Below are 26,729 nucleotides of genomic sequence, written 5' to 3' on the forward strand. Positions count from 1 at the left end.
TGCTCTATTTTATTTCCCTTCCGGGTCGTACGTGCCAATTACTGTATTTAAGCATGTGTTCAGCCTTTCCCGGTTCATTGTTCTCAGTCAGACGTGCGTGCTTTACCTGTGAATTCTTTGTGCTCTACAGTATTTCGTGTGCTTTTGCAGTTAACCATGGCTTCTAAGCAAGTGAAGAGTGGTGAGAAGAAAGTGTTGCAATGTTACTTTTCTCTTTTTTTCAAATGTTTATTTTTTTCCATGTGCTTAAAACTCATTTAAAAAGAGTGTTTACAGCAATCGATCGGGTTGTAATGCTATTAGCATGAAATCCTGCAATGTTACTGTGTTGGTTGGTTTTTAAATAAAGTTCGGATTTGTTCAAATGTTCCTTTTTTCCCCCCTGTGCTTAAAACTCATTTAAAAAGAGTGTTTACAGCGATCGATCGGGTTGTAATGCTATTAGCATGAAATCCTGCAATGTTACTGTGTTGGTTGGCTTTTAAATAAAGTTCGGATTTGTTCAAATGTTCCTTTTTTTTCCCCCCTGCGCTTAAAACTCATTTAAAAAAAAGTGTTTATACAGCGATTCGGATTGTAAGGCTATAGCACGAACTGCTGCAATGTGAGAGAGAGGGGGCTGCCGTGCTGCCGAGAGAGAGAGAGAGAGAGAGAGCCTGCACTTTTGTGTCAGTGGTATTCAATGTTTTCACATTAGTTTACTATTACACTGTGCATTCTATGGTGTAATTAACTATAATTTGTGTGTAGACATCTTTAAAAAAATATATTTACATACAGTTCGTACGGTCTGGAACGGATTAATTGTATTTACATACAATCCTATGGGGGAAATTGCTTCGGTTCACGACCAAATCGGTTTACGACCAGAGTTTTGGAACGAATTATGGTCGTGAACCGAGGTTCCACTTTATTTATGTTCTGTTCTGTGCGTTGTATTGTATTTACCCCCTTTTTTTGACACCCACTGCACGCCTGTTTTGTCTTGGTATTTTCCCCTTTTGTATTATTAATATGTAGCCTTTGTCAGAATGCCTCAAATCTCACAGGCTTACCCCTGTTTCTAAGGTATTGTACCATATAACTTCTCCCCACCTTCCCTTCTACATTTATAACCTCAGGCAATTAATTAGTTGTAGTAAAAGACAAGCAGGAGTTAAGTTACAATTTGAACAATGTATTATTGATCCATCCATTATCCAACCCGTTGAATCCGAACACAGGGTCACGGGGGTCTGCTGGAGCCAATCCCAGCCAACACAGGGCACAAGGCAGGAACCAATCCCGGGCAGGGTGCCAACCCACCGCAGTGTATTATTGATAATATTCATAAATAATAACAATATGCAAAGTACATTTGAATATGGCAACCATACAACCTGATAAATGTTGATGTGTAGTTTCAGGCGGCACACAGACTTGTTATTTACTTAAAATGTCTCTAGTTAAGTCCTCATTTGTGGTCAGCTTTCTTCAGGACAGGCCACATGCCTGTCTCAATATGGCGGCCAAGCTGTGCTCTTCATTGTGTTGTCCTTTTCAGTTCATGGTGTGTGAGATGCTCCTTCATCAGTTGGTAAGAGAAGTAAAGCAAGCAAATTTATCGATTCTCTGTCTACACCCTAAAGCCAATAGGGTGTAGTGGTACTTAAAGGCTTCTGATACAAGCCAGTTCCAAACAGCCACACTTCAGACCAATGGGGGCACAGAATACCTTCACACCTGCTCCCAAAACCATGCGTTGAGCTGATGTTTGCGATTTAGGCAGTCTGGCTGCCCTATGGGGGTGGATTGAGATGGTCCTGCATAAAGAATACAATACAATACAATACAATTTATTTTTCTATAGCCCAAAATCACACAAGAAGTGCTGCAATGGGCTTTAACAGGCCCTGCCTCTTGACAGCCCCCCAGCCTTGGCTCATATGGGGGAGTACTCAAAAATAACTGGAATTAAAAAAAAAAATTGTTTTAATAATTTTTACTTACTGAAACTTTAGTCTCCTTCAAAGTGCTCTCCATGTGAATGATTGCACTTGTCCCAATTGTTTTCCCACTGGTGGAAACATTTTTGGAATTGCTGAAGAGGAATGTTGTCCAAGGCCTGCGGCAATTTTTCTTTGACTTTCTCCACGGTACAGAAACACTTTCCTTTGAGTTCTTTTTTCATATGTGGGAATAAGAAAAAGTCGCACAGAGCAAAGATCAGGGGCCTCATGTATAACGTAGAATTCGCATTATAACTTGATGTAAGCACAAAAGCGGAAATGTTCGTATGCACAAAAAAAATCCAGATGCATAAATCTGTGCGAGCGCCAACTTCCACGTTCTTCTGCTACATAAATCCTGGTCAGCATGAAAAGTAACGCACGTGCACACGCCTGCTGTCCCGCCCCAACTCCTCCCAGAATTACGCCTCTTTGAATATGCAAATCAATATAAATAGCCCTTAAGCTCAGCGTTCTGTGAAAAGACAATGGCAAAGCACTGGGGGAAAAAAGAAGAATTTCAGCGAATACCAAGTGGAGGCAAAGAAAAAGGTCCTATTTGTTGGTTTAAACAGTGGTATAATCAACAAAAGGAAGTTGATCGAGTGACATAGAGTGTCAGAGAAACTCGAAAGCTCAAGTTCACAAAGTCGCACAGTGCTCGAAATAAAAAAAAAAAGTTGTCAGATGTCAAAGTCGCCGTGAAAAGGCAAAGTCGTAGCCCACCGTCTGAGTGTCATATGAAAGCTTATTAGGGTACAGAGAAAAAAACAAAGTGACATAGTGGGAAAAAAGCTCGAAATGTCAACTTTAATCTCAAAATTTCCACTTTAATCACGTAGTTTATTTTGTCATTAAAGTAGAACCTGAAAAACTTCATCTTAAAATCGTTTAATTTACTAGTTTCTCAAATCCCATCATAACTAAAGTAGCATGTTAAATGCTTTGTTTTGTATTTGGTCTTCTATGTGCTATATGTGTGTGAATCACTATGTGCTTCTTAAACGGGCTTTCTCTTCCTCCGACAGGACACAGAATCCATTATATTTGTGATATTACAGCTCTCTGAATAATTAAAATACTGAGATGTATACTTGATATCATTTTCATGATGATAGGAATTAAAGCATGTTATTAAACATGGGAACACAGTGGCGCAGTGATTGTTCCTGTCTTACGCAAGATGCTTGCTGCGTCATGCGTGACCTTCGATGAAATACTTTATTGCAGCAGTACTGTCTCTTTCAAACGTACTAGCCCCCAATTCCTGTCCTTACTTTTCTTTCTCCATGTACCCAATCGCCACACAATCAGCTCTGTAATAGACGTTAAGCCATCTGTAAGCTTAGAATGCCAATTCTTCATAACTTTTAAGGAACATTGAAATATCTTCATAGTGCATGTTTAATTATTCCATCCATCTATCCTTCCAGTGTCGCATCAGCACCAGCAAGAATACAGCGTGAGGCAGGAACAATCCCTGAACGGGGCGCCAGCTCCTTGTTACAACTGTCCAACATGTCCTCACATGTTTAATTATTAACAATATAGATTATTTAATGAAGTTAAAGTTTTATCTGTATAATATAATAAACATATTTTGCTGCATTTCATCTTAAAAATGATATTTTCATCATATGTAAATACGCGCTTTATAAAGTGGTGCAGGTTGTGCAATATTATAACTGTATCGCAAGTTTACAGTGAGGTGATTGTACTTATAAGTCCAAACAGTTCTACAAGGAGCACTTGATGGACTGATTGAGTGCGTTTAGAATTCTTGGGATGAAACTGTTTGTGAACCGCGAGGTCCGTACAGGAAAGGCTCTGAAGAGTTTGCCGTATGAGAGCAGTTCAAATAGGCAGCATGGCTGAGGCAGCGTGTGCTTGATGCTGTTTACTGATCAGCTGCTGTAGAGCTGTGATTCACACACAGATACAGTGATATAAATACTCCGAGTGGTGCAGTGAGAGTAAAATGGAAAAAGATGATCCGCTGTGGCAACCCCTAATGGGAGCAGCTGAAAGAAAGAAGAAGAAGAAGGTGCAGTGAGAGTAACAACGCTAAAGCAGCTATTGTATTTGGAATAGTTTGGCCATTCTGTGGACCATTATATTGTTACAGGTTAATTACAATCAGATGCACTAAACTAATAAACAATATTCGGTTAATTTCAGTGTATTTATAAAGCTGTGTCAGGGATGTGGATCTAAAAAAGAAAAGGTAACCACACATAAACAGTAGCACTGCCTTGACGCTGGGTGCCGCCAGTCGGCAAAACCGTGCACAGAACCTGCATATGCCAGGGTATGAGCTACTGTGGAAATGTGCATGGCTTTACAGCGAGTTTAGGCTTTATACATCGCGATTTGAATGTTCAAACATTCTTACACAACATTTTTGTGCGTACGCACCATTTATACCGTCTCTTCTACCGGGTCTTTAGTTCCATGTAGTAGTGATACATTTCAGTGTCTTGTATGTCTGTAGTAGTAGGGTGTTGTACCGTGTTAGTCATTATGGATGTAATGAGAAATCAAGCAAAATGACACCTTTTAAAGGCTAATTGAACAGATTACAACATGCCAGCTTTCGAGGCAAGAGAACTTTTAGTTTTAGGTCTCACTTACTAAGTGGCTCTTTACAGTATTCAGCTTGGCACTGTGTGAAAGAAAGGAATGAAAAATGACCCACTAGCTAATGACTACACGATATTAAGGAGGCAACATTTTAATGTACTTTGGCTTCCAAAATGAAATAATTGTAAACTGCCATTATTCTCATTAGAAAATTTTGAGATTTTGTTTTTCTTTTTTTTCCATACAGAAAGTCACCAGGGTGAATACCAAAGGAAATTATACAAAGAACTTATGAAGAACTACAATCGCCTGGAGCGTCCCGTAATGAACGACTCACAGCCGCTGCTGGTGGAACTGGGGATGACTTTGCTGCAAATCATTGATGTGGTGAGTCCTGGTGGTTTAAACATTTTTCAGCTGATTTGACACAACCTTCAGCTCTGCCATTCAAGATGTCGGTAAAAGAAAATTTCAGATTGTTCACATTTTATTAGGATTTTGGAAATATGACACCTGTGAAATATTTGTGATGCTTTTTAGTCACTTCTAGTGATGATGAAAGCTCAGTATGGTGGACCCTATCAACTCTGGCATTGTATGGATAAAGTCATGTTAAAGAATTGCAATGGTATGTCACATTCATAGTGAGTGACAGCAAAAGAATAGATAGATAGATAGATAGATAGATAGATAGATAGATAGATAGATAGATAGATAGATAGATAGATAGATAGATAGATAGATAGATAGATAGATAGATAGATATAGATAGATAGATAGATATTGAAAGGTGCTATATAATAGATATATAATTAGATATGAAATGTGCTATATAATAGATAGATAGATAGATAGATAGATAGATAGATAGATAGATAGATAGATAGTATGAAAGGCACTATATGATAGATAGATAGATAGATAGATAGATAGATAGATAGATAGATAGATAGATAGATAGATAGATAGATAGATAGATAGATAGATAGGCACTATATGATAGATAGATAGTATGAAAGGCACTATATGATAGATAGATAGATAGATAGATAGATAGATAGATAGATAGATAGATAGATAGATAGATAGATAGATAGATAGATAGATAGATAGATAGATAGATAGATAGATAGATATTATGAAAGGCACTATATGATAGATAGATAGATAGATAGATAGATAGATAGATAGATAGATAGATAGATAGATAGATAGATAGATAGATAGATAGATAGATAGATAGATAGATATGAAAGGTGCTATATAATAGATATATAATTAGATATGAAATGTGCTATAATAATAGATAGATAGATAGATAGATAGATAGATAGATAGATAGATAGATAGATAGATAGATAGATAGATAGTAGATAGTATGAAAGGCACTGTAGATAGATAGATAGATAGATAGATAGATAGATAGATAGATAGATAGATAGATAGATAGATAGATAGATAGATAGATAGATAGATAGATAGAAAGGCACTATATGATAGATAGATAGTATGAAAGGCACTATATGATGGATAGATAGTATGAAAGGCACTATATGATAGATAGATAGATAGATAGATAGATAGATAGATAGATAGATAGATAGATAGATAGAAAGGCACTATATGATAGATAGATAGTATGAAAGGCACTATATGATAGATAGATAGATAGATAGGATAGATAGATAGATAGATAGATAGATAGATAGATAGATAGATAGATAGATAGATATTATGAAAGGCACAATATGATAGATAGATAGATAGATAGATAGATAGATAGATAGATAGATAGATAGATAGATAGATAGATAGATAGATATGAAAGGCACTATATGATAGATAGATAGATAGATAGATAGATAGATAGATAGATAGATAGATAGATAGATAGATAGAGATAGATAGATAGATAGATAGATAGATAGATAGAACTTGTTTGTCCCCAGGGGGAAATTTGGCAATTGCCTTTTACATATTAGATCACAAAGTGTTACTGGTCAGCAGCTCTTCCATGATTAATGAGGCCTGATTTAATTTTAATGGCCCGTCCTGCAGTTTCAAAGACTTACAGTCTATTTGCAGACTGAGTGCTGGTTGAACATTCTGCCAACTGCATATCCATTTAGCAGATGGTGGCTGGAATGATTCTAAATAATATTGTCTTTGCTCATATAAAACCAAATGTAAATCTGAAGGAAAAAAGCCTGTCTTAATAAAATGTAAACTGGATTACATAGTGGCTCGGGGGCACTCAGGTTGTGTGTAGGCGGCAGCCCCTCTTTACTGACCCCGTTGTGTTTTGTATGTATTGTATAACATAAGAACAAAAGCAGTGTGAACGTCGAAAACAGACTACTCTCTCCCAGCTTGCTAAATCAAATAATGGCAAACTTACCTCAATATCTCATCCCAATGCTTTATAAAAGATGTCTCGGTTCCCACTTGTATCCACATTGTAATTATTCTCTTAGAGGAAATTAGCAGTTTATTAGACTTGTCTCATTTTGCCACACATGGGTGAATTAGGTGGTACACTGTATATGCTGAGCTGCAATTATTCAAAATGATAAAAGAAATGTCTCTAGACTGCGGATGTTATCCTTTTTTATGTGATGTCTGATGCAAACCCCACTCCTTATCTCACATCTGATGATCTCATGATTGGAAAGACACGCTGTGTTCTTTGCCTTTGTGTAAATCTCACGTGTTTCTGTTTTACTTTAGAATTATGGTAAGTGAGTTTTATCGTTGCATTTAATTAATGTTGCTGAGCTATAGAGAGTAGCAAAATATAATTATGAATGGTTGGTTAAATAAACCTGTCTTGTTATAATGGATAATGGCTTTACTTTCTTACATGTTGGAAAAATAATTAAATTAAAAGCTGTAGTTCCCACATTTCTTATTATTTGAGTCAGATAACCCTCACACAACCCTAATCTTAACTGTAATGTAATAGGGCGGCGCTCTGGAGGTCTACAGCTGGATTCTATTGGTGCCCATTGAAGTCATTAAAATGATAAGTGTCTGTGTAGCTGCCTGGTTTCTAAGACTCATTCCAACAGATGGCACATCATAAACATTACCACTGTTTTATGAATCCCATACCACAAATGGCTTATAACAGAGACATTTGTGCTGCAATTGACATTCTAACAGATGGCACATCACAAACATTAACACTGCTTTAACAAATCCCATTATAAATGTCATATAACAGAGACATATACATTGCATTTGTCATTCCAACAGATGGCTCATCACAAATATTAACACTGCTTTTACAAATCTCATATGAAGTGGCTTATAATAGAGTCATATGAATGAGGATGGATGGGTAACTGACAGTGAAATGTACACTAAGCTTTTCATTCCACAAACCCCTGGAACATTTGTGTTACATTTTACATCTTTGAGGCGGTTCCAGAAGCCAAATGAAGATTTCCGCGGCATTAGATAAATAGAGCCTCGCAGAAGATAAGGGGGGATCACAGAGTGGAGATCGGCACTCAGCTATGGAAGAGTGACTGCAGCTTATAGTACTTTCAGTAATTTTTACTTTATGGAGCACTTCTCGTTGCCATTAGCAGGAAGACGATTCTTCGGTAAATATGGTTGTGGATCATCAATTGTTAAAAAGCATGCTTGCTATTGGGCTTAACTCCCATTGTGTGTGTTCATCTCGACCGTTCTGTCTTGTTGCTTGTTACTGTACTATCTTTGATGTTGTTGCACTCAAGTGACAGCAGTTAGGTGTAGCTAGCTCATTATCTTAACTTATTATGTTTTCCTCCTTCTACTTCTTCTTCTTCTCCTACGACTACTTTGATTATTATTATTGTTATTATTATTATCGTTCCTAATATCTTGAACAATTCACTCATGAAGTCAAGTTCATCCCTTGAGCTTAGGGCTACCATGAGGGTGTGAAGGTTCACTCAATGGATAAAGTCCTCCTCAGTGTAGGAGCAGTGCCAAGGAGGACAATCTTCTGGATCTCTTGTATCTTGAGATTACCAGGGATTTTGATGGTGTAGTTATCCATCCCTTTCTTGTCCAACCCAAGAGCACCTATTGCCACTGGTATTATTTGGGTTTTCTTACCTCGCATTTTCACAATTTCTATTCCTAGGTCTTTATATTTGGAGAGTTTTTCCGTAGTTTTTAAGGAGGTGTTTCTTTTAGTGGGGACAGACATGTTGATAGGCAGACCAGATCTCTCCTTTTGTCCTTCTATACTATATTGAATTTGATAGTTTTGATTTCTTGATGAATTTGTATTGGCATATCACATAATATAGATGCCCCATGATTTTATCTTAGTGTCGACGGCTCATGTTGGATGTTATAGTGTTTGCATATTAACCAATGGAGGTATGCTGTTGCTTTATTATATCTCTTTATGGATTCCATTTTGGCCGATACTGAGCAACCAGAGACTAGATGATCTATTGTCTCTATTTGATTGTTGCATATCCTAAACCAGGGGTCTCCAATTCCGGTCCTGGACGGCAGGGACCTGGACCTGCAGGGTCTGCAGGTTTTCATTCTAACCTTTTTCTTAATTAGTGACCTGTTTTTGCTCCTAATTAACTTCTTTTGAATTTATTTTAATTGACCTGCCCTTGAAGACTCAGACCTCTTAATTGTTTCTTTTTCCTTAATTAGCTGCCAAACAATAATGAGATACAAAATGTGACAAAACATGATCAGCAAACTGTGACCATCATACAATATCTGAAAATAAAGAAAGATGAAGGTCTCCCCCATGTCTGCGTGGGTTTCCTGTGGGTACTCAGGTTTCCTCCCACAATCTAAAGACATGCAGGTTAGGTGCATTGGCGATTCTAAATTATCCCTAGTGTGGGTGGGTGTGCCCTGCCCGGGGTTTGTTTCCTGCCTTGCACCCTGTGTTGGCTGGGATTGGCTCCAGCAGACCCCCGTGACCCTGTAGTTAGGATATAGCGGGTTGGATAATTGATGGATGGATGGATGAAGGTCTCAGGAATGCTGATCTTCTCAGGTCCCCAAAACATTTTACCAGTGCTCTTAGAACGAGAAAATCAAAAATTTTGGAAATGTATGCAATTGCGCAATGAGAGCAGCAACAAGCCATGGAATTAAAGAACGGGTTTAATTAACAACAAGAATCAGAGCCTAATTAAGCAGCTGGTTAGAGTGAAATTGGTTGGAGTTTGAGGCCCTGACTTAGTTGGTCTTCTGTTGGCTCACTTACTTCACATTTCATTTCTGTTTGGGTGCCATTTAAGGAAAGAAATGAAGCAATTCAATGAATGAACGATGAAGAAATTCAGAGGAACGATGAAGAAAGTCAGGGGAACTAATCTTAAAAAACAAGTCAATTAAAATGAATTCAAAAGCAGTTAATTAGCAGCAAAGGACACTAATTAATAAAAGAGTTAGAATGAAAACCTGCAGCCAGTGGGGCCCTCGAGGACCGGAGTTGGGGACCCCTGTTCTACACTATGGGTTGGTGCCGTCTTCCAAGGTCTTGTTTTGGTAATATTTGGTCTGGATGCATTGGTCTTGAGCAGCCCCTCAGTTTCTGACTTTAGGTCTTTTAGCTGACGGCTTGTTTGTGGTTGGTCCACATCTTTGTCAGTTATTCATGTAAAGGTTTTTCTTCCCATTTGTTCTTTAATTGTTGTAGGGCTTGATGTTTGGCTTCCATTTTTGTTGTTAGAGCATTGTTAATAATTGCCTCATTTTTCATTATTTGGATCTCTTTTCTTAATCTGGCAGCTTCATTGTGTATTGATGTTTACTTAGTTCTTTCATGGTCTCTAGTTATTTTAAGGACACGGTCTTCTTTGTTTTCAAGGTGTGCATCCAGAACAATCATTTGTATATTATATGTGGTCTCAATTTGGGTAAGGTTTCTTCCACCAGTCATTTTTTCAGTTGGGGTGATGCCCGTCTCCCAGATGGAAGCAAAGATTGCTTGCAATGCCAGGAAGACAACCTTACCACCAGCCTTATTTGGAAAGGGAAGGGTGATTGCCTGGATTACGGCAACTAAAGGGGGATAACACTGCTCACAATGGCGGGTAAGATCCTTGCCAGAGTCATTCTCAATAGGATCCGTGATCACTTGCTCACCCACCAGAGACTGGAGCAGTCTGGTTTTTACGACTAAGAAATCTACCATTGACCGCATCCTGGCATTGAGGGTTCTCATTTAGCCTTTGAAAATTTTCGTAAAGCATTTGACTCAGTAGTTCGAGCTGCCCTATGGGACATCCTGAGACTTCACAGGATCCTCTTAAAGTTGCTGGATATCATGGCCAGCCTGTACACTGTTACTGTGAGTGCTGTGCAGAGTGGCGGCAGACCCTCTGTGTTTTTCCCAGTTGATTCTGGGGTTTGTCAGCGGTGTGTTCTGCTCCTACTCTGTTCAGTGCTTGCCTGGACTGGGTGTTAGTCAGAGTCCTGGGGTCCTGCGGCTGTGGGGCATCTGTTGGCAAAAAAAAGTTTCACCGGTCTTGACTTTTCTGATGATGCTGTGATCTTCGCGGAGTCAATGGAGGCTCTGATCAGGGCTCTCGAGAGACTGAGTGAGGAGTCTGAGGGTCTGGGCTTGTGAGTGTCCTGATAAAAACCAACATTCAGGCCTTTAATGAGCTCTTGGGCACGGCCATCAGCACTGTGTCTGTCTGCAGAGAGAGTGTCGACCTTGTTGAGAGGACATGGGGGTCATGAGGTCACTGGAAAGGGGTGTGTGTGGTGCAGTATCTTTGCAAAAGGGTGAAGGTCCAAGTCTTTAGAGTTTTTTTTACTTTCCGTTTTGCTATATGGTTGTGAGACATGGACACTATCCAGTGACCTGAGATGAAGACTGGACTCCTTTGTGTCTCTTTGGAGAATCCTTGGCTACTGCTGGTTTGACAAAGTTGCTCACGGAGTCCCAAATGAGGCAAATGACGTGCATTGTGAGGGGGTGTCAGTTACGGCACTACGGCCATGTGGCGCGATTCCCCGAGGGTGGTCCTTATTATTGAGGACCTGAGTGGTTGAATCAGGTAGAGAGGACACCCACATAACACCTGGCCGCAGCAGATAGATGGTCATTTCCAGAGAGTGGGCGTGTCTGCCTTGGGGGTTTCCAACCAGGATCCCGAGCTGTTTCATCATGTGGTGGGTGTGGCAGATGCACCAGTACATGCTCCCCAACCTAACCTGACCTAATCTCTTTCACCTGAAATTCTTGGAAGGTACAGCCTGTCCACATCCGCTTTTGGGTGGTGCATCTTTTCCATTGTAAACAGTTTTCTTGTATTTGTAGTCTAGTTTCTTTCGTTCTTCTATTTTCCATTTAATGATGTTGAAAGTGTAGGTGACAACTGGGACTGCAAGGGTGTTGATCGCATCTATTCTGTTGATAGCACTAGTCGCACTAGTCATATTCACCTGTAATATTCTTTATGAATTTTCTCTTTCGTCTTTTTGTGTGTTGTGTTCCATCTCCTTCATTCCCATGAAGGTATTTGTACGTGCCCTGTCATTCTAATTCTTAGATGACAGTATCCAGATCAAGCTCGATATTCACAGCTTTTATTAACTTGCCTCTTTTACGAGTTGCTTTGGCACATTTGTCAAGACCAAACTCCATGCAGATGTCATCACTAAGATGTTTAACAATGGTAAGTAGGCCATTCTGTTCATTATCATTTCTAGCGTAGGTTATCCAGTCCTCCATGTAGAGCAGGTACTTGATGACCTTGTACTCTTAGTCACTTTTGATCAGAAGAGAGGATAGTGGAGCAAGAGTAATGCAAATAAAAGAGGTGAGAAAGAGTCCCCCTGAAAGATTTCACTTTTGGAAGTTGGTCGAGTTGGAGGGTTATCATTCCATTTTGTTATATTGGTTCTGATAAAGGCTATAATGATCGTTGAAAAGTAGATTTCTAGCTATGAGGAACAGAGTCGAATGATTTCTTATACTCAAACCAAGCTATTGTAATGTTCTTTTTACCGATCTCATCCATTATGGCTCTGATAGATAGATAGATAGATGATAGATAGATAGATAGATAGATAGATAGATAGATAGATAGATAGATAGATAGATAGATAGATAGATAGATAGATAGATAGATAGATAGATAGATAGATAGATACTTTATTAATCGCAAGGGGAAATTCACATACTCCAGCAGCAGCATACTGATAAAGAAAATATTAAAGAGTGATAACAATTACCAGATAGGCCAGGCGTTACAGTGCATCCGGAAAGTATTCACATTATGGGGTGTTGTGTGTAGAATTCTGAGGAAAAAAATGAATTTAATCCATTTTGGAATAAGGCTGTAACATAACAAAATGTGGAAAAAATGATGCGCTGTGAATACTTTCCGGATACACTGTATGTCCATTTATTGGTGGTTTTTGTTACCTTGGGCTATTGGATATTCCAGCTCTCTTGTGGATGCTGGACAACATTACGTTTTGTCGCTCTCTCTCTCTCTATATATATCTATTATATAAAAAAATCTTGGGTCGAGACATGACCTTCTCGGAAAGACATTTTGACGTCCCGTGAGAACAACCAATTTAAAACAAGATTGCGGACATCTAACCTCTCAGTTGCTGGAATGCTTCTGGCAGACGCACTTCATGTGCTCTCAGCTCTTAAAAATTTAATACATTCTAGATGGCGTGTAAATGACTAAAGATCTCATTAGCACAAACATATGGAAATTATTACTCGGTGAAATAACGGAACAGCAAAAAGAGATCGAATATATGGACATAGGTGATATGTCAGAAGTATGTAGATATTGTAAGGCTTTAAAGTTTAAGTCGGAGACTTGTAGATCGGCTAATTCAGTGGTTCTCAAACTGTGGGGCGCGCCCGAAGCCATATGTGGCGTAATTTCGCTATTTGTAGGGAAATTTTAAACTAGTAGCGGTGTATCAGCAGCAAAAAATATAGGAATACATTTTATTAGGGTTTCAAAAAAAACGTTAGGCGGGCGTGATTAAAACTGTTATGAAAACTCGGGTCGCAAATACTTAAAGGTTGAGAAATGCTGGTCTAATTCATGTTGCCATCAGGGAAAAGTAGTGTTGCCTCCCAATGAAGAGGCATATCCACGAGAATTTAAAGATTTGTTGTTTGGTGAAAGAGAAATCCATAAATACTACAGGCAAAATATCCAAGTCTACAATAATCTTTTCGTGTTCACATAATTTAATGCTCAAAAACGTGGATTTACACAATAATGGACCATACGCTATGAGAATCTGTGGTCCCGCAACAATTAAAGCTATGACAAGTTTAATTTCAAAGAAACCACAATTTGGTCCGGTGTATATTTATGATCACGGAGAAGCAATGCGACATAGAATCGAAAGAGTATGTAACAATTCCCATGAAAAAAACATTCTCTTTAAATTGTATATTTCCGGTTAACCAAACCTGGGGGTAGGCGAGTGAAGCAATATATGTATAGTACTGTGCAAAAGTTTTAGGCAGGTGTTAAAAAATGCTGTAAACAAAGAATGCTTTCAAAAATGGAAGTGTTAATCATTTATTTTCATCAATCAACAAAATGCAGTGAATGAACAAAAGAGAAATCTAAATCAAATCAATATTTGGTGTGACCACCCTTTGCCTTCAAAACAGCATCAATTCTTCTAGGTATCACTTGCACACAGTTTTTGAAGGAACTCGACTGGTAGGTTGTTCCACACATCTTGGAGAACTAACCCCAGATCTTCTGTGGATGTAGGCTTCCTCACATCCTTCTGTCTCTTCATGTAATCCCAGACACACTCGATGATGTTGAGATCAGGGCTCTGTGTGGGCCATACCATCACTTCCAGGACTTCTTGTTCTTCTTTACGCTGAAGATAGTTCTTAATGACTTTGGCTGTATGTTTGGGGTCGTTGTCCTGCTGCAGAATAAATTTGGGGCCAATCATACGCCTCCCTGATGGTATTGCATGATGGATAAGTATCTGCCTGTATTTCTCAGCATTGAGAACACCATTTATCCTGACCAAATTTCCAACTCCATTTGCAGAAATGCAGCCCCAAACATTCAAGGAACCTCCACCATGCTTCACTGTTGGCTGCAGATACTCATTATTGTACCGCTCTCCAGCCCTTCGATGAACAAACTGCCTTCTGCTACAGCCAAATATTTCAAATTTTGACTCATCAGTCCAGAGCACCTGCTGCCATTTTTCTGCACCCCAGTTCCTATGTTTTCGTGTATACTTGAGTCACTTGGCCTTATTTCCAAATCGGAGGTATGGCTTTTTGGCTGCAACTCTTCCATGAAGACCACTTCTGGCCAGACTTCTCCAGAGTAGTAGATGGGTGTACCTGGGTCCCACTGGTTTCTGCCAGTTCTGAGCTGATGGCACTGCTGGACATCTTCCAATTTCGAAGGGTAATAAGCTTGATGTGTCTCTTACCTGCTGCACTAAGTTTCCTTGGCCGACCACTGCGTCTACAATCCTCAACGTTGCTCATTTCTTTGTGCTTCTTCAAAAGAGCTTGAACAGCACATCGTGAAACCCCAGTCTGCTTTGAAATCTTTGCCTGGGAGAGACCTTGCTGATGCAGTAGAACTACCTTGTGTCTTGTTGCTGTGCTCTATCTTGTCATGACATGAAACTGTCTTCCACTACCTCACCTTGGTAGCAGAGTTTGGCTGTTCCTCACCCAGTTTTAAGCCTCCTACACAGCTGTTTCTGTTTCAGTTAATGACTGTGTTTCAACCTACGTGTGTCATTGATGATCATTAGCACCTGTTTGGTAGAATTGGTTGATCAGACACCTGACTAGAATCCTACAAAATCCCTGACTTTGTGCAAGTGGACCGATAAGAATTGATGCTGGTTTGAAGGCAAAAGGTAGTAACACCAAATATTGATTTGATTTATATTTTTTTTTTGTTCGCTCACTTTTCTTTTTGTAAATTGATAACAATAAACAATCATTATTTATATTTCTGAAAGCATTCTTTGTTTACAGCATTTTTTCACACCTGCCTAAAAACTTTTGCACAGTACTGTGTATATATATATATACATATATATATGGAAGAGAAGGTCTGTGATACGGTTTGCATATTTGCAGCTGGAGATCCATGAAGGGAGAAAAAAGAATCAAAGAATCACGTATCATAAAATAGTTTTTTATTCCTGAGCTTTCAACCCCTATCAGGGGTCTTCATCAGATGATAATGCTTAGACTTACAAGAATCAAAGGCAATATATAGCAACACATTCAGTGGGGGGTGGGTGGAGGTGACTAAGTCAGTATGATCAGGGGGGGTGGGGGTGGGTTGTATAGTTTATTTATTGTGTACATGTTCTTCTTAAGTTGGCATATGCTGGATTTATGTCCAAGTTTCTGTTGATGGCATTTTCATCTGATAGCCAAGACTCGGCCAACTCTCTGGCACTTTTAGTGCTGGCCTTAAATTTAACTTTTACATTGTCCCAGTTGAATGTGTGTCCTATCGATTTAGTATGTGCATAGATCAGAAGGCACGGCACGCACCCTGACCAAGTGGGGCATCAGAATAGCACATAAACCCATGAACAATCTGCGCACGGTCCTGTTTAATGCTAAAAACAAGAAATCGCCAGCCGAAACATGAAACGCAGTTTATAGTATTCCATGCAATTCTTGCTCAGCGGTATACATAGGACAAACGTCAAAAAGAATCTCAACACGTGTACAGGAACATCGCAATGCCGTCAGAATGCCGTCTTTGATCTATGCACATACTAAATCGACAGGACACATATTCAACTGGGACGATGTAAAAGTAAAATTTAAGGCCAGCACTAAAAGTGCCAGAGAGTTGGCCGAGTCTTGGCTATCAGATGAAAACGCCATCAACAGACACTTGGACATAAATCCAGCATATGCCAACTTAAGAAGAACATGTACACAATAAATAAACTATACAAACCCCTGATCATACTGACTTAGTCACCTCCACCCACCCCCCACTGAATGTGTTGCTATATATTGCCTTTGATTCTTGTAAGTCTAAGCATTATCCTCTGATGAAGACCCCTGATAGGGGTTGAAAGCTCAGGAATAAAAAACTATTTTATGATACGTGATTCTTTTTTCTCCCTTCGTGGATCTCCAGCTGCAAATATATATATATATACTGTATCTATATCTATCTCAGGTCAGGTCAGGTTGGGGAACATGCACTGGTACAGCGCATTGCCGCACCCACCAAGCGACAATACAGCTCAGGATCCTGGTTGGCAACCACCTTAGGCAGACACGCAGTCCAGTCCCACCCTCTGGAAGTGACCATCTGTCTGACACTCCCTTACAATGCAGGTCATGTGCCTCATTCGGGACTCCATGGGCAACATAAAGTCAAACCAGTGGTACCAAAGGATTCTCAGAAGAGATACAAAGGAGTCCAGTCTTCACTTCAGGTCACTGGATAGTGTCTATGTCTCGCAACCATATAGCAAGACAGGAAGCACCAGGAAGACTTGGACCTTCATCCTTTTGCAGAGATATTGGGAGTGCCACACACCCCTTTCCAGCGACCTCGTGACCCCCCATGCTCTCCCAATCCATCTACTGACTTCATAGGAAGCGTCACCAGAGATGTGAATGTCACTGCCAAGATTTGGGATTTGAGATACAACTTTTCCTTATTAACAATGCTCTTTATGGCATTTCTGTCTGATTTCTGTTGAATGTTCTTGGATTTGGCAATGGATCATTTAATTATTTTGGAAGTTTCTTTCCAAACTCTTCCTCGCTTGTCTGACCACATTTCACCTCCTGATCCTTGTAATAAAAGTTTTTCACTGTCTCTCGCTGAGATAGAACACATCACTGCCAAGGTAATTTTTACACGCCAGCTGCTTGTGACTCCTGTTCTGTTTGTTGCCAACAAATCCCTCATCAAAGAAAGCTGATTGAAAAATGAATGGATGATTGGATAAATGGATGGATGAATAAAGGAGTTCATGCAGAATAACAAGGCATGCTTCAGTGAAACACATTGTATACATGCCTGTTAACACAAAACAAAAGCAGTAGTCAGGTCATCACTGACACGTAAACCTCGGGCTATGATGCTGTTGTGTGACCGTCACCTTTTCAACTTGTAAACAAACAATGCCTTCAAGTGGCAGCATGAAAAAGATTTTAGGCAAGGATAGCATCTGCCTCAGGCAGTAAACACCATCATCCACCACAACAAACATTTAAGGAGACAAGCAGGTTATAAAAATGAAAAACATCTTAGCAGAGATGCATTTAGTGTCAATATCTATTAACTATAAGTTTAAATAAAATGATACACAATATGTGACAATATGTGGTAGTGAAGGTGAGCCGAGCAGCTGCATGCTGGGAAAATTGTAATGGACAGTCTATCTATCTATCTATCTATCTTGTCTTTTAACAGAAAATTGTAGATAGATAGATAGATAGATGATGGATAGATAGATAGATAGATAGATAGATAGATAGATAGATAGATAGATGTGAGAGGCACTATATGATAGCTTGATAGAGTAGAAGGCACTATATAACATACAGATAGATAGATAGATAGATAGATAGATAGATAGATAGATAGATAGATAGATAGATAGATAGATAGATAGATAGATAGATAGATAGATAGATAGATGTGAGAGGCACTATATGATAGCTTGATAGAGTAGAAGGCACTATATAGATAGATAGATAGATAGATAGATAGATAGATAGATAGATAGATAGATAGATAGTAGATAGATAGATAGATAGATAGATAGATAGATAGATGAGAGGCACTATATGATGGATAGATAGATAGATGTGAGAGGCACTATATGATGGATAGATAGACAGATGTGAGAGGCACTATATGATGGATAGATAGATAGATATGAGAGGCACTATATGATAGATAGATAGATATGAGAGGCACTACATTATAGATAGATAGAGTAGAAGGCACTATATAACATACAGATAGATAGATAGATAGATAGATAGATAGATAGATAGATAGATAGATAGATAGATAGATAGATAGATAGATAGATAGATGTGAGAGGCACTATATGATAGCTTGATAGAGTAGAAGGCACTATATAATAGATAGATAGATAGATAGATAGATAGATAGATAGATAGATAGATAGATAGATAGATAGAGTAGATAGATAGATAGATAGATAGATAGATAGATGTGAGAGGCACTATATGATGGATAGATAGACAGATGTGAGAGGCACTATATGATGGATAGATAGATAGATATGAGAGGCACTATATGATGGATAGATAGATAGATATGAGAGGCACTATATTATAGATAGATAGAGTAGAAGGCACTATATAACATACAGATAGATAGATAGATAGATAGATAGATAGATAGATAGATAGATAGATAGATAGATAGATAGATAGATGTGAGAGGCACTATATGATAGCTTGATAGAGTAGAAGGCACTATATAACAGATAGATAGATAGATAGATAGATAGATAGATAGATAGATAGATAGATAGATAGATAGATAGATGTGAGAGGCACTATATGATGGATAGATAGATAGATGTGAGAGGCACTATATGATGGATAGATAGATAGATATGAGAGGCACTATATGATAGATAGATAGATATGAGAGGCACTATATGATAGATAGATAGATAGATATGAGAGGCACTATATTATAGATAGATAGAGTAGAAGGCACTATATAACATACAGATAGATAGATGGATAGATAGATAGATAGATAGATAGATAGATAGATAGATAGATAGATAGATAGATAGATAGATAGATAGATATGAGAGGCACTATATGATAGATAGATAGATATGAGAGGCACTATATTATAGATAGATAGATAGATAGATATAGTAGAAGGCACTGTATAACATACAGACAGATAAATTTTTTTTTAAAATTTTTAAAAAGACCTTTATTGATCAAATAGCAATAAATCAAATATATAACAGGTAACATATAACCAATATTTTACAGGGTGCTACATCAAATGAGAATCAATTCCCTTGCAGTCCGTATTTGATTTACTATTTCTTATATTAATTTGAAATGACCCAAAAAAAACTTTTCCATTCTTCTAATTTACATTTTAAACCCCCTGAGCCCGTAACAAATAAGCACTTAAAAGTCCCAAATCATAACTTCAACAGAAACATTATGATGTTACACCATTCGATTAGCTCATCTATTTTACATCATTATAAGAAAACACAAAAAAGGAGAACTTCAATAATTTCTCATACAATCATTTTTAGTTTTCCATCATCAATGGAGCAAAGCACCCCTTTAATCCCCCACACATTTTTAAACAAATCTAATGTATTCATCAATTTATAATACGTATATTCCATTATTATTCTGGAGCGTACATTTATCTTGAAAATCATCACAGCATCAGTAGCCCCCCCCCCCCCCCCATACAGACAGATAGATAGATAGATAGATAGATAGATAGATAGATAGAAAGTAAGGCACAGGAACACATTTCTCATTTTTGTGTGTCAGCCTTCCAACAACTGACTGATTTTTATTTTAGGAAGGCAAGTCCCAACTTCAGAATCCACACACTAGAGTGTATCGTCAGGGGGCCATCGTCTGCCTGCCTGTTAGAGCGTTACAAGTGACCTTAATTGGTTTAATTACCAGTTGCAGAAAGACAGGTGGGCCAATTAAGGTGACAATGAATTCAAGTGGACAAGGCGTCTTTATGCAGAGTGCCGGGCCGACGAGAGGCAGCAGACAAGAATAAGGCAGAGGAGAGCGGATGAAGGTCTGTCTGTAGTAACATTCTAAGAGGTAGTGAAGAGGAGGGCTCAATTAGGGCCCCTTCAGCTGGGGGAGGTGCCTTTCAAAGTGTCCTGATGATTTATTGTTCAATTTAAAGGGCAAAAAAATAATTTGTGGATGGCAGGGAATCTCAAAAAGAGAAGGCTATAGCCCAGTAACAGGTGATTGATTTTGGATGACCATCTGCCCTCTGTGCCTTTAATGCCTCAGGAGACAAAGTTACTCACAATAATATAAAGTGAACTCGTCTCTTCCATGATTACACCTTCACTATACAGCAGGCTGCTGGTAAGACACAGCCACACTCGGCTAACAGTGTAGTAGGTAAGATACAGTATCCCTGGGAGAAGGTTCTCACACTGGATTTTACATTCACATTAACCTGGATTTTTGAATAAACTTTATAGACAGAGGCACTTCGATGTCCTAACTTAGTCCATAAAAGTGCTATAAAGTTAAAAAAATACAGCAGTAGCTTCTTAGCATAGCACACAAAAGTCATAGATGTGAAACAAATAATTATAAAGTTGGACTTAAACACAAAGCACACAACAAAATAAAATTGTGCTCGATGGTGCAATTACAAACAGAAGTCTTCTGGCGTTCTTAACAAAAACTACTGCCTGTCAAGGCTTCTTATTAAGGTATGGAGGGACTCCGTCTCTCCATCTCCATCATTAACAAGTGAAACGTCCTTCTAGACGGATTGGCTTTTAGGGTCCTGAGACTGGAAAGGGCAGAGTCAGTTGCCCTTACCTGGTGGTTTCTCAATGCTAAACTGGAAGTATCTCTCTCTGTGTGTGTGTGTGTTTGCCCTGTGATGGACTGACGCCCTTTCCAAGGTTTGTTCGTGCTTTGCTCCCAATGCTAGCTGGGATAAGCTACAGACCCCCCCATGCAACCCTGGTCTGGATTAAGCAGGTTAGAAAATAACACGACATATCAATACTTCCGTCTCAACTTTTTTGGAACTTGCTGCAGGAATTAATTTCAGAATAAACATATCTCTCTATTATAAAAAAAAGAAACAAACTTGGGACGAGACTCCGGCGATGAGACATGATCTTTTGAAGAGAGACACTTTCACGTCCGGCGAGATGGGCAAGTCACGTCATACTTACAACCTATGGAAGCAGTCCCGTGATACACATGTAGAGCAGGTTAGAGATAATGGAAGTAGGAAAATTCAAAAGTAACACAAAAAATGAGAGTAAAGATCACATTAGCGCAAACAAATGGAAAATATTACTCGGTGAAATAACGGAACAGTGAAAAGAGATCGAATAATGTTTGAGGATGTCTGGAGGAGAAGAGAAACAAGGCAGTGACTTTAAAGCGTTCGAAGCGCCACACAAGATGAAGATCACGCGGCGCGGGAGCAACAGCAAGCCAGCAGCTGATCGAGCAAAGAGGAGGTAAAAAAAACAAGTGCTATTTGATTCCCATTGAATCACCGTTTAAGAAGGGGTTTGGAGGAGCAGCCGCGTCTCCTTTTCACAACGGCACATATCACTTGGGGAGAAAGAGGTTGGCAAGCGAAGCCAATGCTGTTTATTTGGAAAAACATGAAATACCTCATCTTTATACTGTTTATATTTAAATTTATATTTAAATATAAGTCAAGAGAAATTTACAAATCAATCATTTTTGGTTTTATTAGCATTTTTCCCTACCGTCACACATACACGTTATAGGGTGTCACACATATGTGTGTATGGTAGGCAGCTAAAGGACTCAGATGAGAGTAATTCCACGCCAGACCAGGGGGTGGCAGAGTGCACTAAGCCCCTCTCTCTTTCCGCTGCAGACCAGTTATAAGAATTTCTGCCTTGCCCCGATGATGCCACTTCCGGTCCCGGCCCCGATGACGTCACTTCCTCTTCCTTGCTTTAAAGCCGTCATCTTTACCTCACCTGAGCAGTTCTGCTTTGGACTCCAATCTGTACACAACTGTACAATCTGTTGATGAACTTTTTGTAGTGAGGTTCATGTATATGGGAGGCTGACCCAAACTATTTTTTTGGCTCTTTAGTTGTTCTTTGGGAGTTTGCATGTTCTACCCGTGTCTGTGTGGGTTTCCTCCCACATAGTTACTACCGCCTGACTGCCTTTAATTTAACACAAACATTTTTTCAAACCGAAAATACATAATTTGCATCACAGTACGCACCACCTGTAAAGGATAGAAAATTAGGAGAAAATAACAGTCATATTTTTTTATGTTTAAATAATATTTTAGTTTCCTCCCACAGTCCAAAGACATGCAGGTTAGGTGGATTGGCAATTCTAAATTATCCCTAGTGTGTGTTTGGTGTGAGGGTGTGTGTGTGTGTGTGCCCTGCGGTGGGTTGGCACCCTGCCTGGGATTGGTTCCTGCCTTGCGCCCTGTGTTGGCTGGGATTGGCTCCAGCAGACCCCCGTGACCCTGTGTTCAGATTCAGCGGGTTGGAAAATGGATGGATGGATAGTTGTTCTTTGACTGGGATCACCCTCTGGGTTCCTCCCAGGTGTGCACTACCATCCCGGATCAAGAGGCGGCACTGCTGCTGTCTTGTCCATTTCTTCCTCCACAGTACACAGAGTGTGGTGGGCAGCCGGGTCCCATGCCTGGCCGGGACGCCCTTCTACTTATGTTCCGGGGGAGCAGCCATGCTTGGTGGCAGCCTCCCTGACTGACGATGGGGCCTCAGTTTCCCGCAGGGTTTCATGGGAGATGGTGTTCTCCACAACCCTGTGGGGATCTGGGGTGGTCGCCCAGGGGGTGCTACATGGATCCCGGAGCCAACCTGGACACCTCTACAGCCCCACCCGTGTGCTATAAAAAGGGCCAGCATCCACCACTCAGGAGCCAGAATCGGGAGGAAGAGGAGGAGGTTGCCTGGGAGGAGTGGAGGTGCCAGAGGAAGAGTGTTTAGTCTGTAGTTTAAGTGCTTTTGAGACTGTGTTGTGGTTGGACGGTTCACGGGGAAGACGTGCCCTCCAGCTGAAGAAAAATAAAGTCTTTCTGTACTTTTACACGTGCCTCTGTGTAAGTCTGTGCCGGGTCGGGCGCTATACTGTGTCCAATTCACAAAAGAAACCGCCCAGTGAAGTCAACTGACTCTACCCCTTCCAGTCCCTCAGGTATAAGAACTCAACCACCCAGAAGGAGGCCTCACTTTTACCCAGAATGACCAGAGCTATGGAGCGTCGTGACTTTTGTGGAAGAAGGACGCCAAGGAAGACAGGAGTGTAATTAATTGATATTAGTTTATTAAAAGAATTAATAAACAGGTGATCCTGCGGTGGGTTGGCACCCTGCCCGGGATTGGTTCCTGCCTTGTGCCCTGTGTTGGCTGGGATTGGCTCCAGCAGACTCCCGTGACCCTGTGTTCGGATTCAGCGGGTTGGAAAATGGATGGATGGATGGATGAATAAACAGGTGATTAGTATGGAGCTTTCTGCTTGCAAGTCAGAAAAACTCTAACTTCCCCATCTTCAGGCTGCTTATATAGTATTTATTACCTCTCCATGCCCTTTTCCAAAATTCTTGACACTTGCTTCAGCGTTTCCTCTTTTTGCAAGCTTTTTTATATGTCATCACATTTTTATTCTTCGGCATAGAACTTTCTTCTGCTAACGATTGCTTTTAGGAAATTACAAAACATTTTTTTGTTAACAGTTGTTGTAACCCTGCTTTTAAATATTCTTGCTTACACACACACTTATATTAGTCAATTGCTTATATCAGTTTATCAGTTTCAGTACATTGGTAATACATATATTGTAGAATTTGTATTGTATATTATAGCATCCACGCTTTACGATGGCAGACAGGAAAGCCTGATTGATTACAACCACCTTATTCTCGTGGCTTCCTTTTACGCCATTGTGCATTTGTTTTTTCTTGGACTTAGAGGTAAATGGGGATGGCCGGGTTGGCACCCCAAAAATTCTCTTTCTTTCCAGCCTGTTATTTCCTTGGATGACCACAACATACTGTTCTTTATTTGAAACAGCAGACATGCAGATGTATTAATTCCCAAAGAAAGACATCTGGTTTCAGGCTGGAGGCCATAGTTACTACCGCCTGACTGCCTTTAATTTAACACAAACATTTTTTCAAACCGAAAATACATAATTTGCATCACAGTACGCACCACCTGTAAAGGATAGAAAATTAGGAGCAAAATAACAGTCATATTTTTTTACGTTTAAATAATATTTTAGTTTCTCCCACAGTCCAAAGACATGCAGGTTAGGTGCATTGGCGATTCTAAATTGTCCCTAGTGTGTGCCTGGTGTGTGTGTGTGTGCACACCCTGCGGTGGGCTGGTGCCCTGCCCAGGGTTTGTTTCCTGCCTTGCGACCCTGTGTTGGCTGGGATTGGCTCCAGTGGACCCCTGTGACCCTGTAGTTAGGATTAAGCGGGTTGGATAATAGATGGATGGATGGATAGACATTACATACAAGAAAATTAATAATACTCATTAAAGAGATGTGTTTTTAATAGGATTTTGAAATGAAGAATAGATTTTTCCTTGCAAAGGCTAAGAGGAACAGCATTCCAAATATTAAGGGCTATCACATTGATACTGTAGTTACTAACCTGTATTTAGGTACAGTTATTAAGTTAGCGTCTGATGATCTTAACACACGAGCAGGAATGTAAGGAAGCAGCAGCTCAGATAGGTAATGAGAGGCTAAACCGTAAGGGGCTTTTAAAAGGTGAGAAGAATATTTTTTTATTTGATTCTTGAAAAGACAGGTAACCAATGCAAATCATAAAGGACAGGAGTGATGTGAGCAGATGTTTTAGTGTGTGTAAGTAGATGAGCAGCAGAATTCTGAACATACTGTAATCTATTGATATATTTAGTCGGGAGGCCATAAAACAATGCATTGCACTAGTCCAGACAGGTAGTGATGAAAGCATGAATGAGTGTTTCAGTATCTTTCACACTGAAGAAAGAATGCAGATGAGCAATGTTGCAAAGATTATAAAAAAATGTGTGTATTAGTGAGCTAATGTGTGATTGAAAAGTAAGAAGCTGACATCCAAATTATGGATTATACGGAAGAATCTTGCATGTAATATTAGGATACAAATAAAACATTCCACAAGCTTGGATATGTAAGAAGTTCTGACAAGTCACCAGTGGATTTAGAGAACTTTATTTACTATGCCAACACTTTATATGATATCTGTCTGCATTTCTGTTGTCCTCAGTACATGATCTGTAATTTTTAAATATAATAATTTAAATGTGGTTGTATTGCCCAGTGCAGTTAACTTTTCAAAAAAGTAACATTTCAGTTGCTGTCACCTGGATATAAAGTGTGAGTCATTTTATAAACTGTATGTATGTGGTTTGTTTTATATTACTATTTAAATTATTATTTTTGAACTAATTTAACTTTTTCATGTGTTATTTCCAGAGGAATTTAACTTTGTCCTGAACCTGGAAGATAAAGATCCAATTTGATTTTTTTTTTTTTTGGCATACAAGGACCCAACATTTTCCCCCGTACTCCTGAATATGATCTGGTTCACCCTCTGCTGTGTTTGGATTACTACATCAGAAAACACAGACATTCTCATTGGATCTGCAATGGTATAGTAGAGTACAGGAACATCTGTGCACAGCTTGACAGAAGCCAGGCAGAGAGCAGTGATCACTGCCCAAAATGACATGGCTGTTGGGAGAAGAGAGGCTTCCGGTCTTATAGCATGGAAGCCTTTGCACTTATCTTATATTTTTATCCAAAATGTTTTACAAATTAAAAAGTAAATGGTGGTGTTTATTTTCTGCAGTTGGAGCAGAGAGTCTGTGAATGTGGGATTGAACCAGCTCATTTTGGTTTTGTAGTGTAATTCTTTTCTCTGGCACTACACATTAAGTCATAAAGAGTCAAGCTTAGCATGAAAAGATTCCACACTGCATGCCAAACTAGTCATTTGCTCAAATTCTGAAATAAGTAGCTTTAATTATTTAAAAAAAAAAAAAAAAAAAAAGGAATGCCTGCTTGGTCACTGTATGTGTTTACGTAATTCTAATTGGAAACTAATCAAGGTTTTTCCTGCTTACTTGCTACATATTCTAGAAGTGATGAGAAAATCTGCAAATTTTCTAGTAGTATCCCTGCTAGTCAGCTTTTCTCATATACAGTATTTCTTTCTGTGTTAAACATATGTTTTGTTAACTTTTATATTAAGACACCCAATCTGAAATGTCATTATGGTATTAATTTTGCCTTCATAATCTTAACTGTTTCTAGTTAGCTGTCTTCTAGTGTTTCAGGATGATTCATACCATTCATCATAAAGCAAGTGTGCTTTAGGTTTGTTCTTT

At 39.2% G+C, this 26,729-nt stretch overlaps 1 protein-coding gene across 1 annotated transcript in view; it reads left to right on the plus strand.

The window, feature by feature from the left end:
* Positions 1–26,187, plus strand: part of thyn1 (thymocyte nuclear protein 1) — a 40,084-nt gene extending 13,897 nt beyond the window's left edge. Inside the window, exon 8 of the mRNA XM_028810420.2 lies at positions 25,816–26,187. Within this exon, the coding sequence (XP_028666253.1) occupies positions 25,816–25,862 (47 nt within the window). The 3' untranslated portion in view covers positions 25,863–26,187. The remainder of the gene's footprint in view (positions 1–25,815) is intronic.
* The last annotated feature ends 542 nt before the right edge of the window (positions 26,188–26,729 follow it).

The sequence above is a fragment of the Erpetoichthys calabaricus genome, chromosome 9 (assembly GCF_900747795.2).
Source record: "Erpetoichthys calabaricus chromosome 9, fErpCal1.3, whole genome shotgun sequence".
In the NCBI taxonomy this organism is placed as follows: domain Eukaryota; kingdom Metazoa; phylum Chordata; class Cladistia; order Polypteriformes; family Polypteridae; genus Erpetoichthys; species Erpetoichthys calabaricus.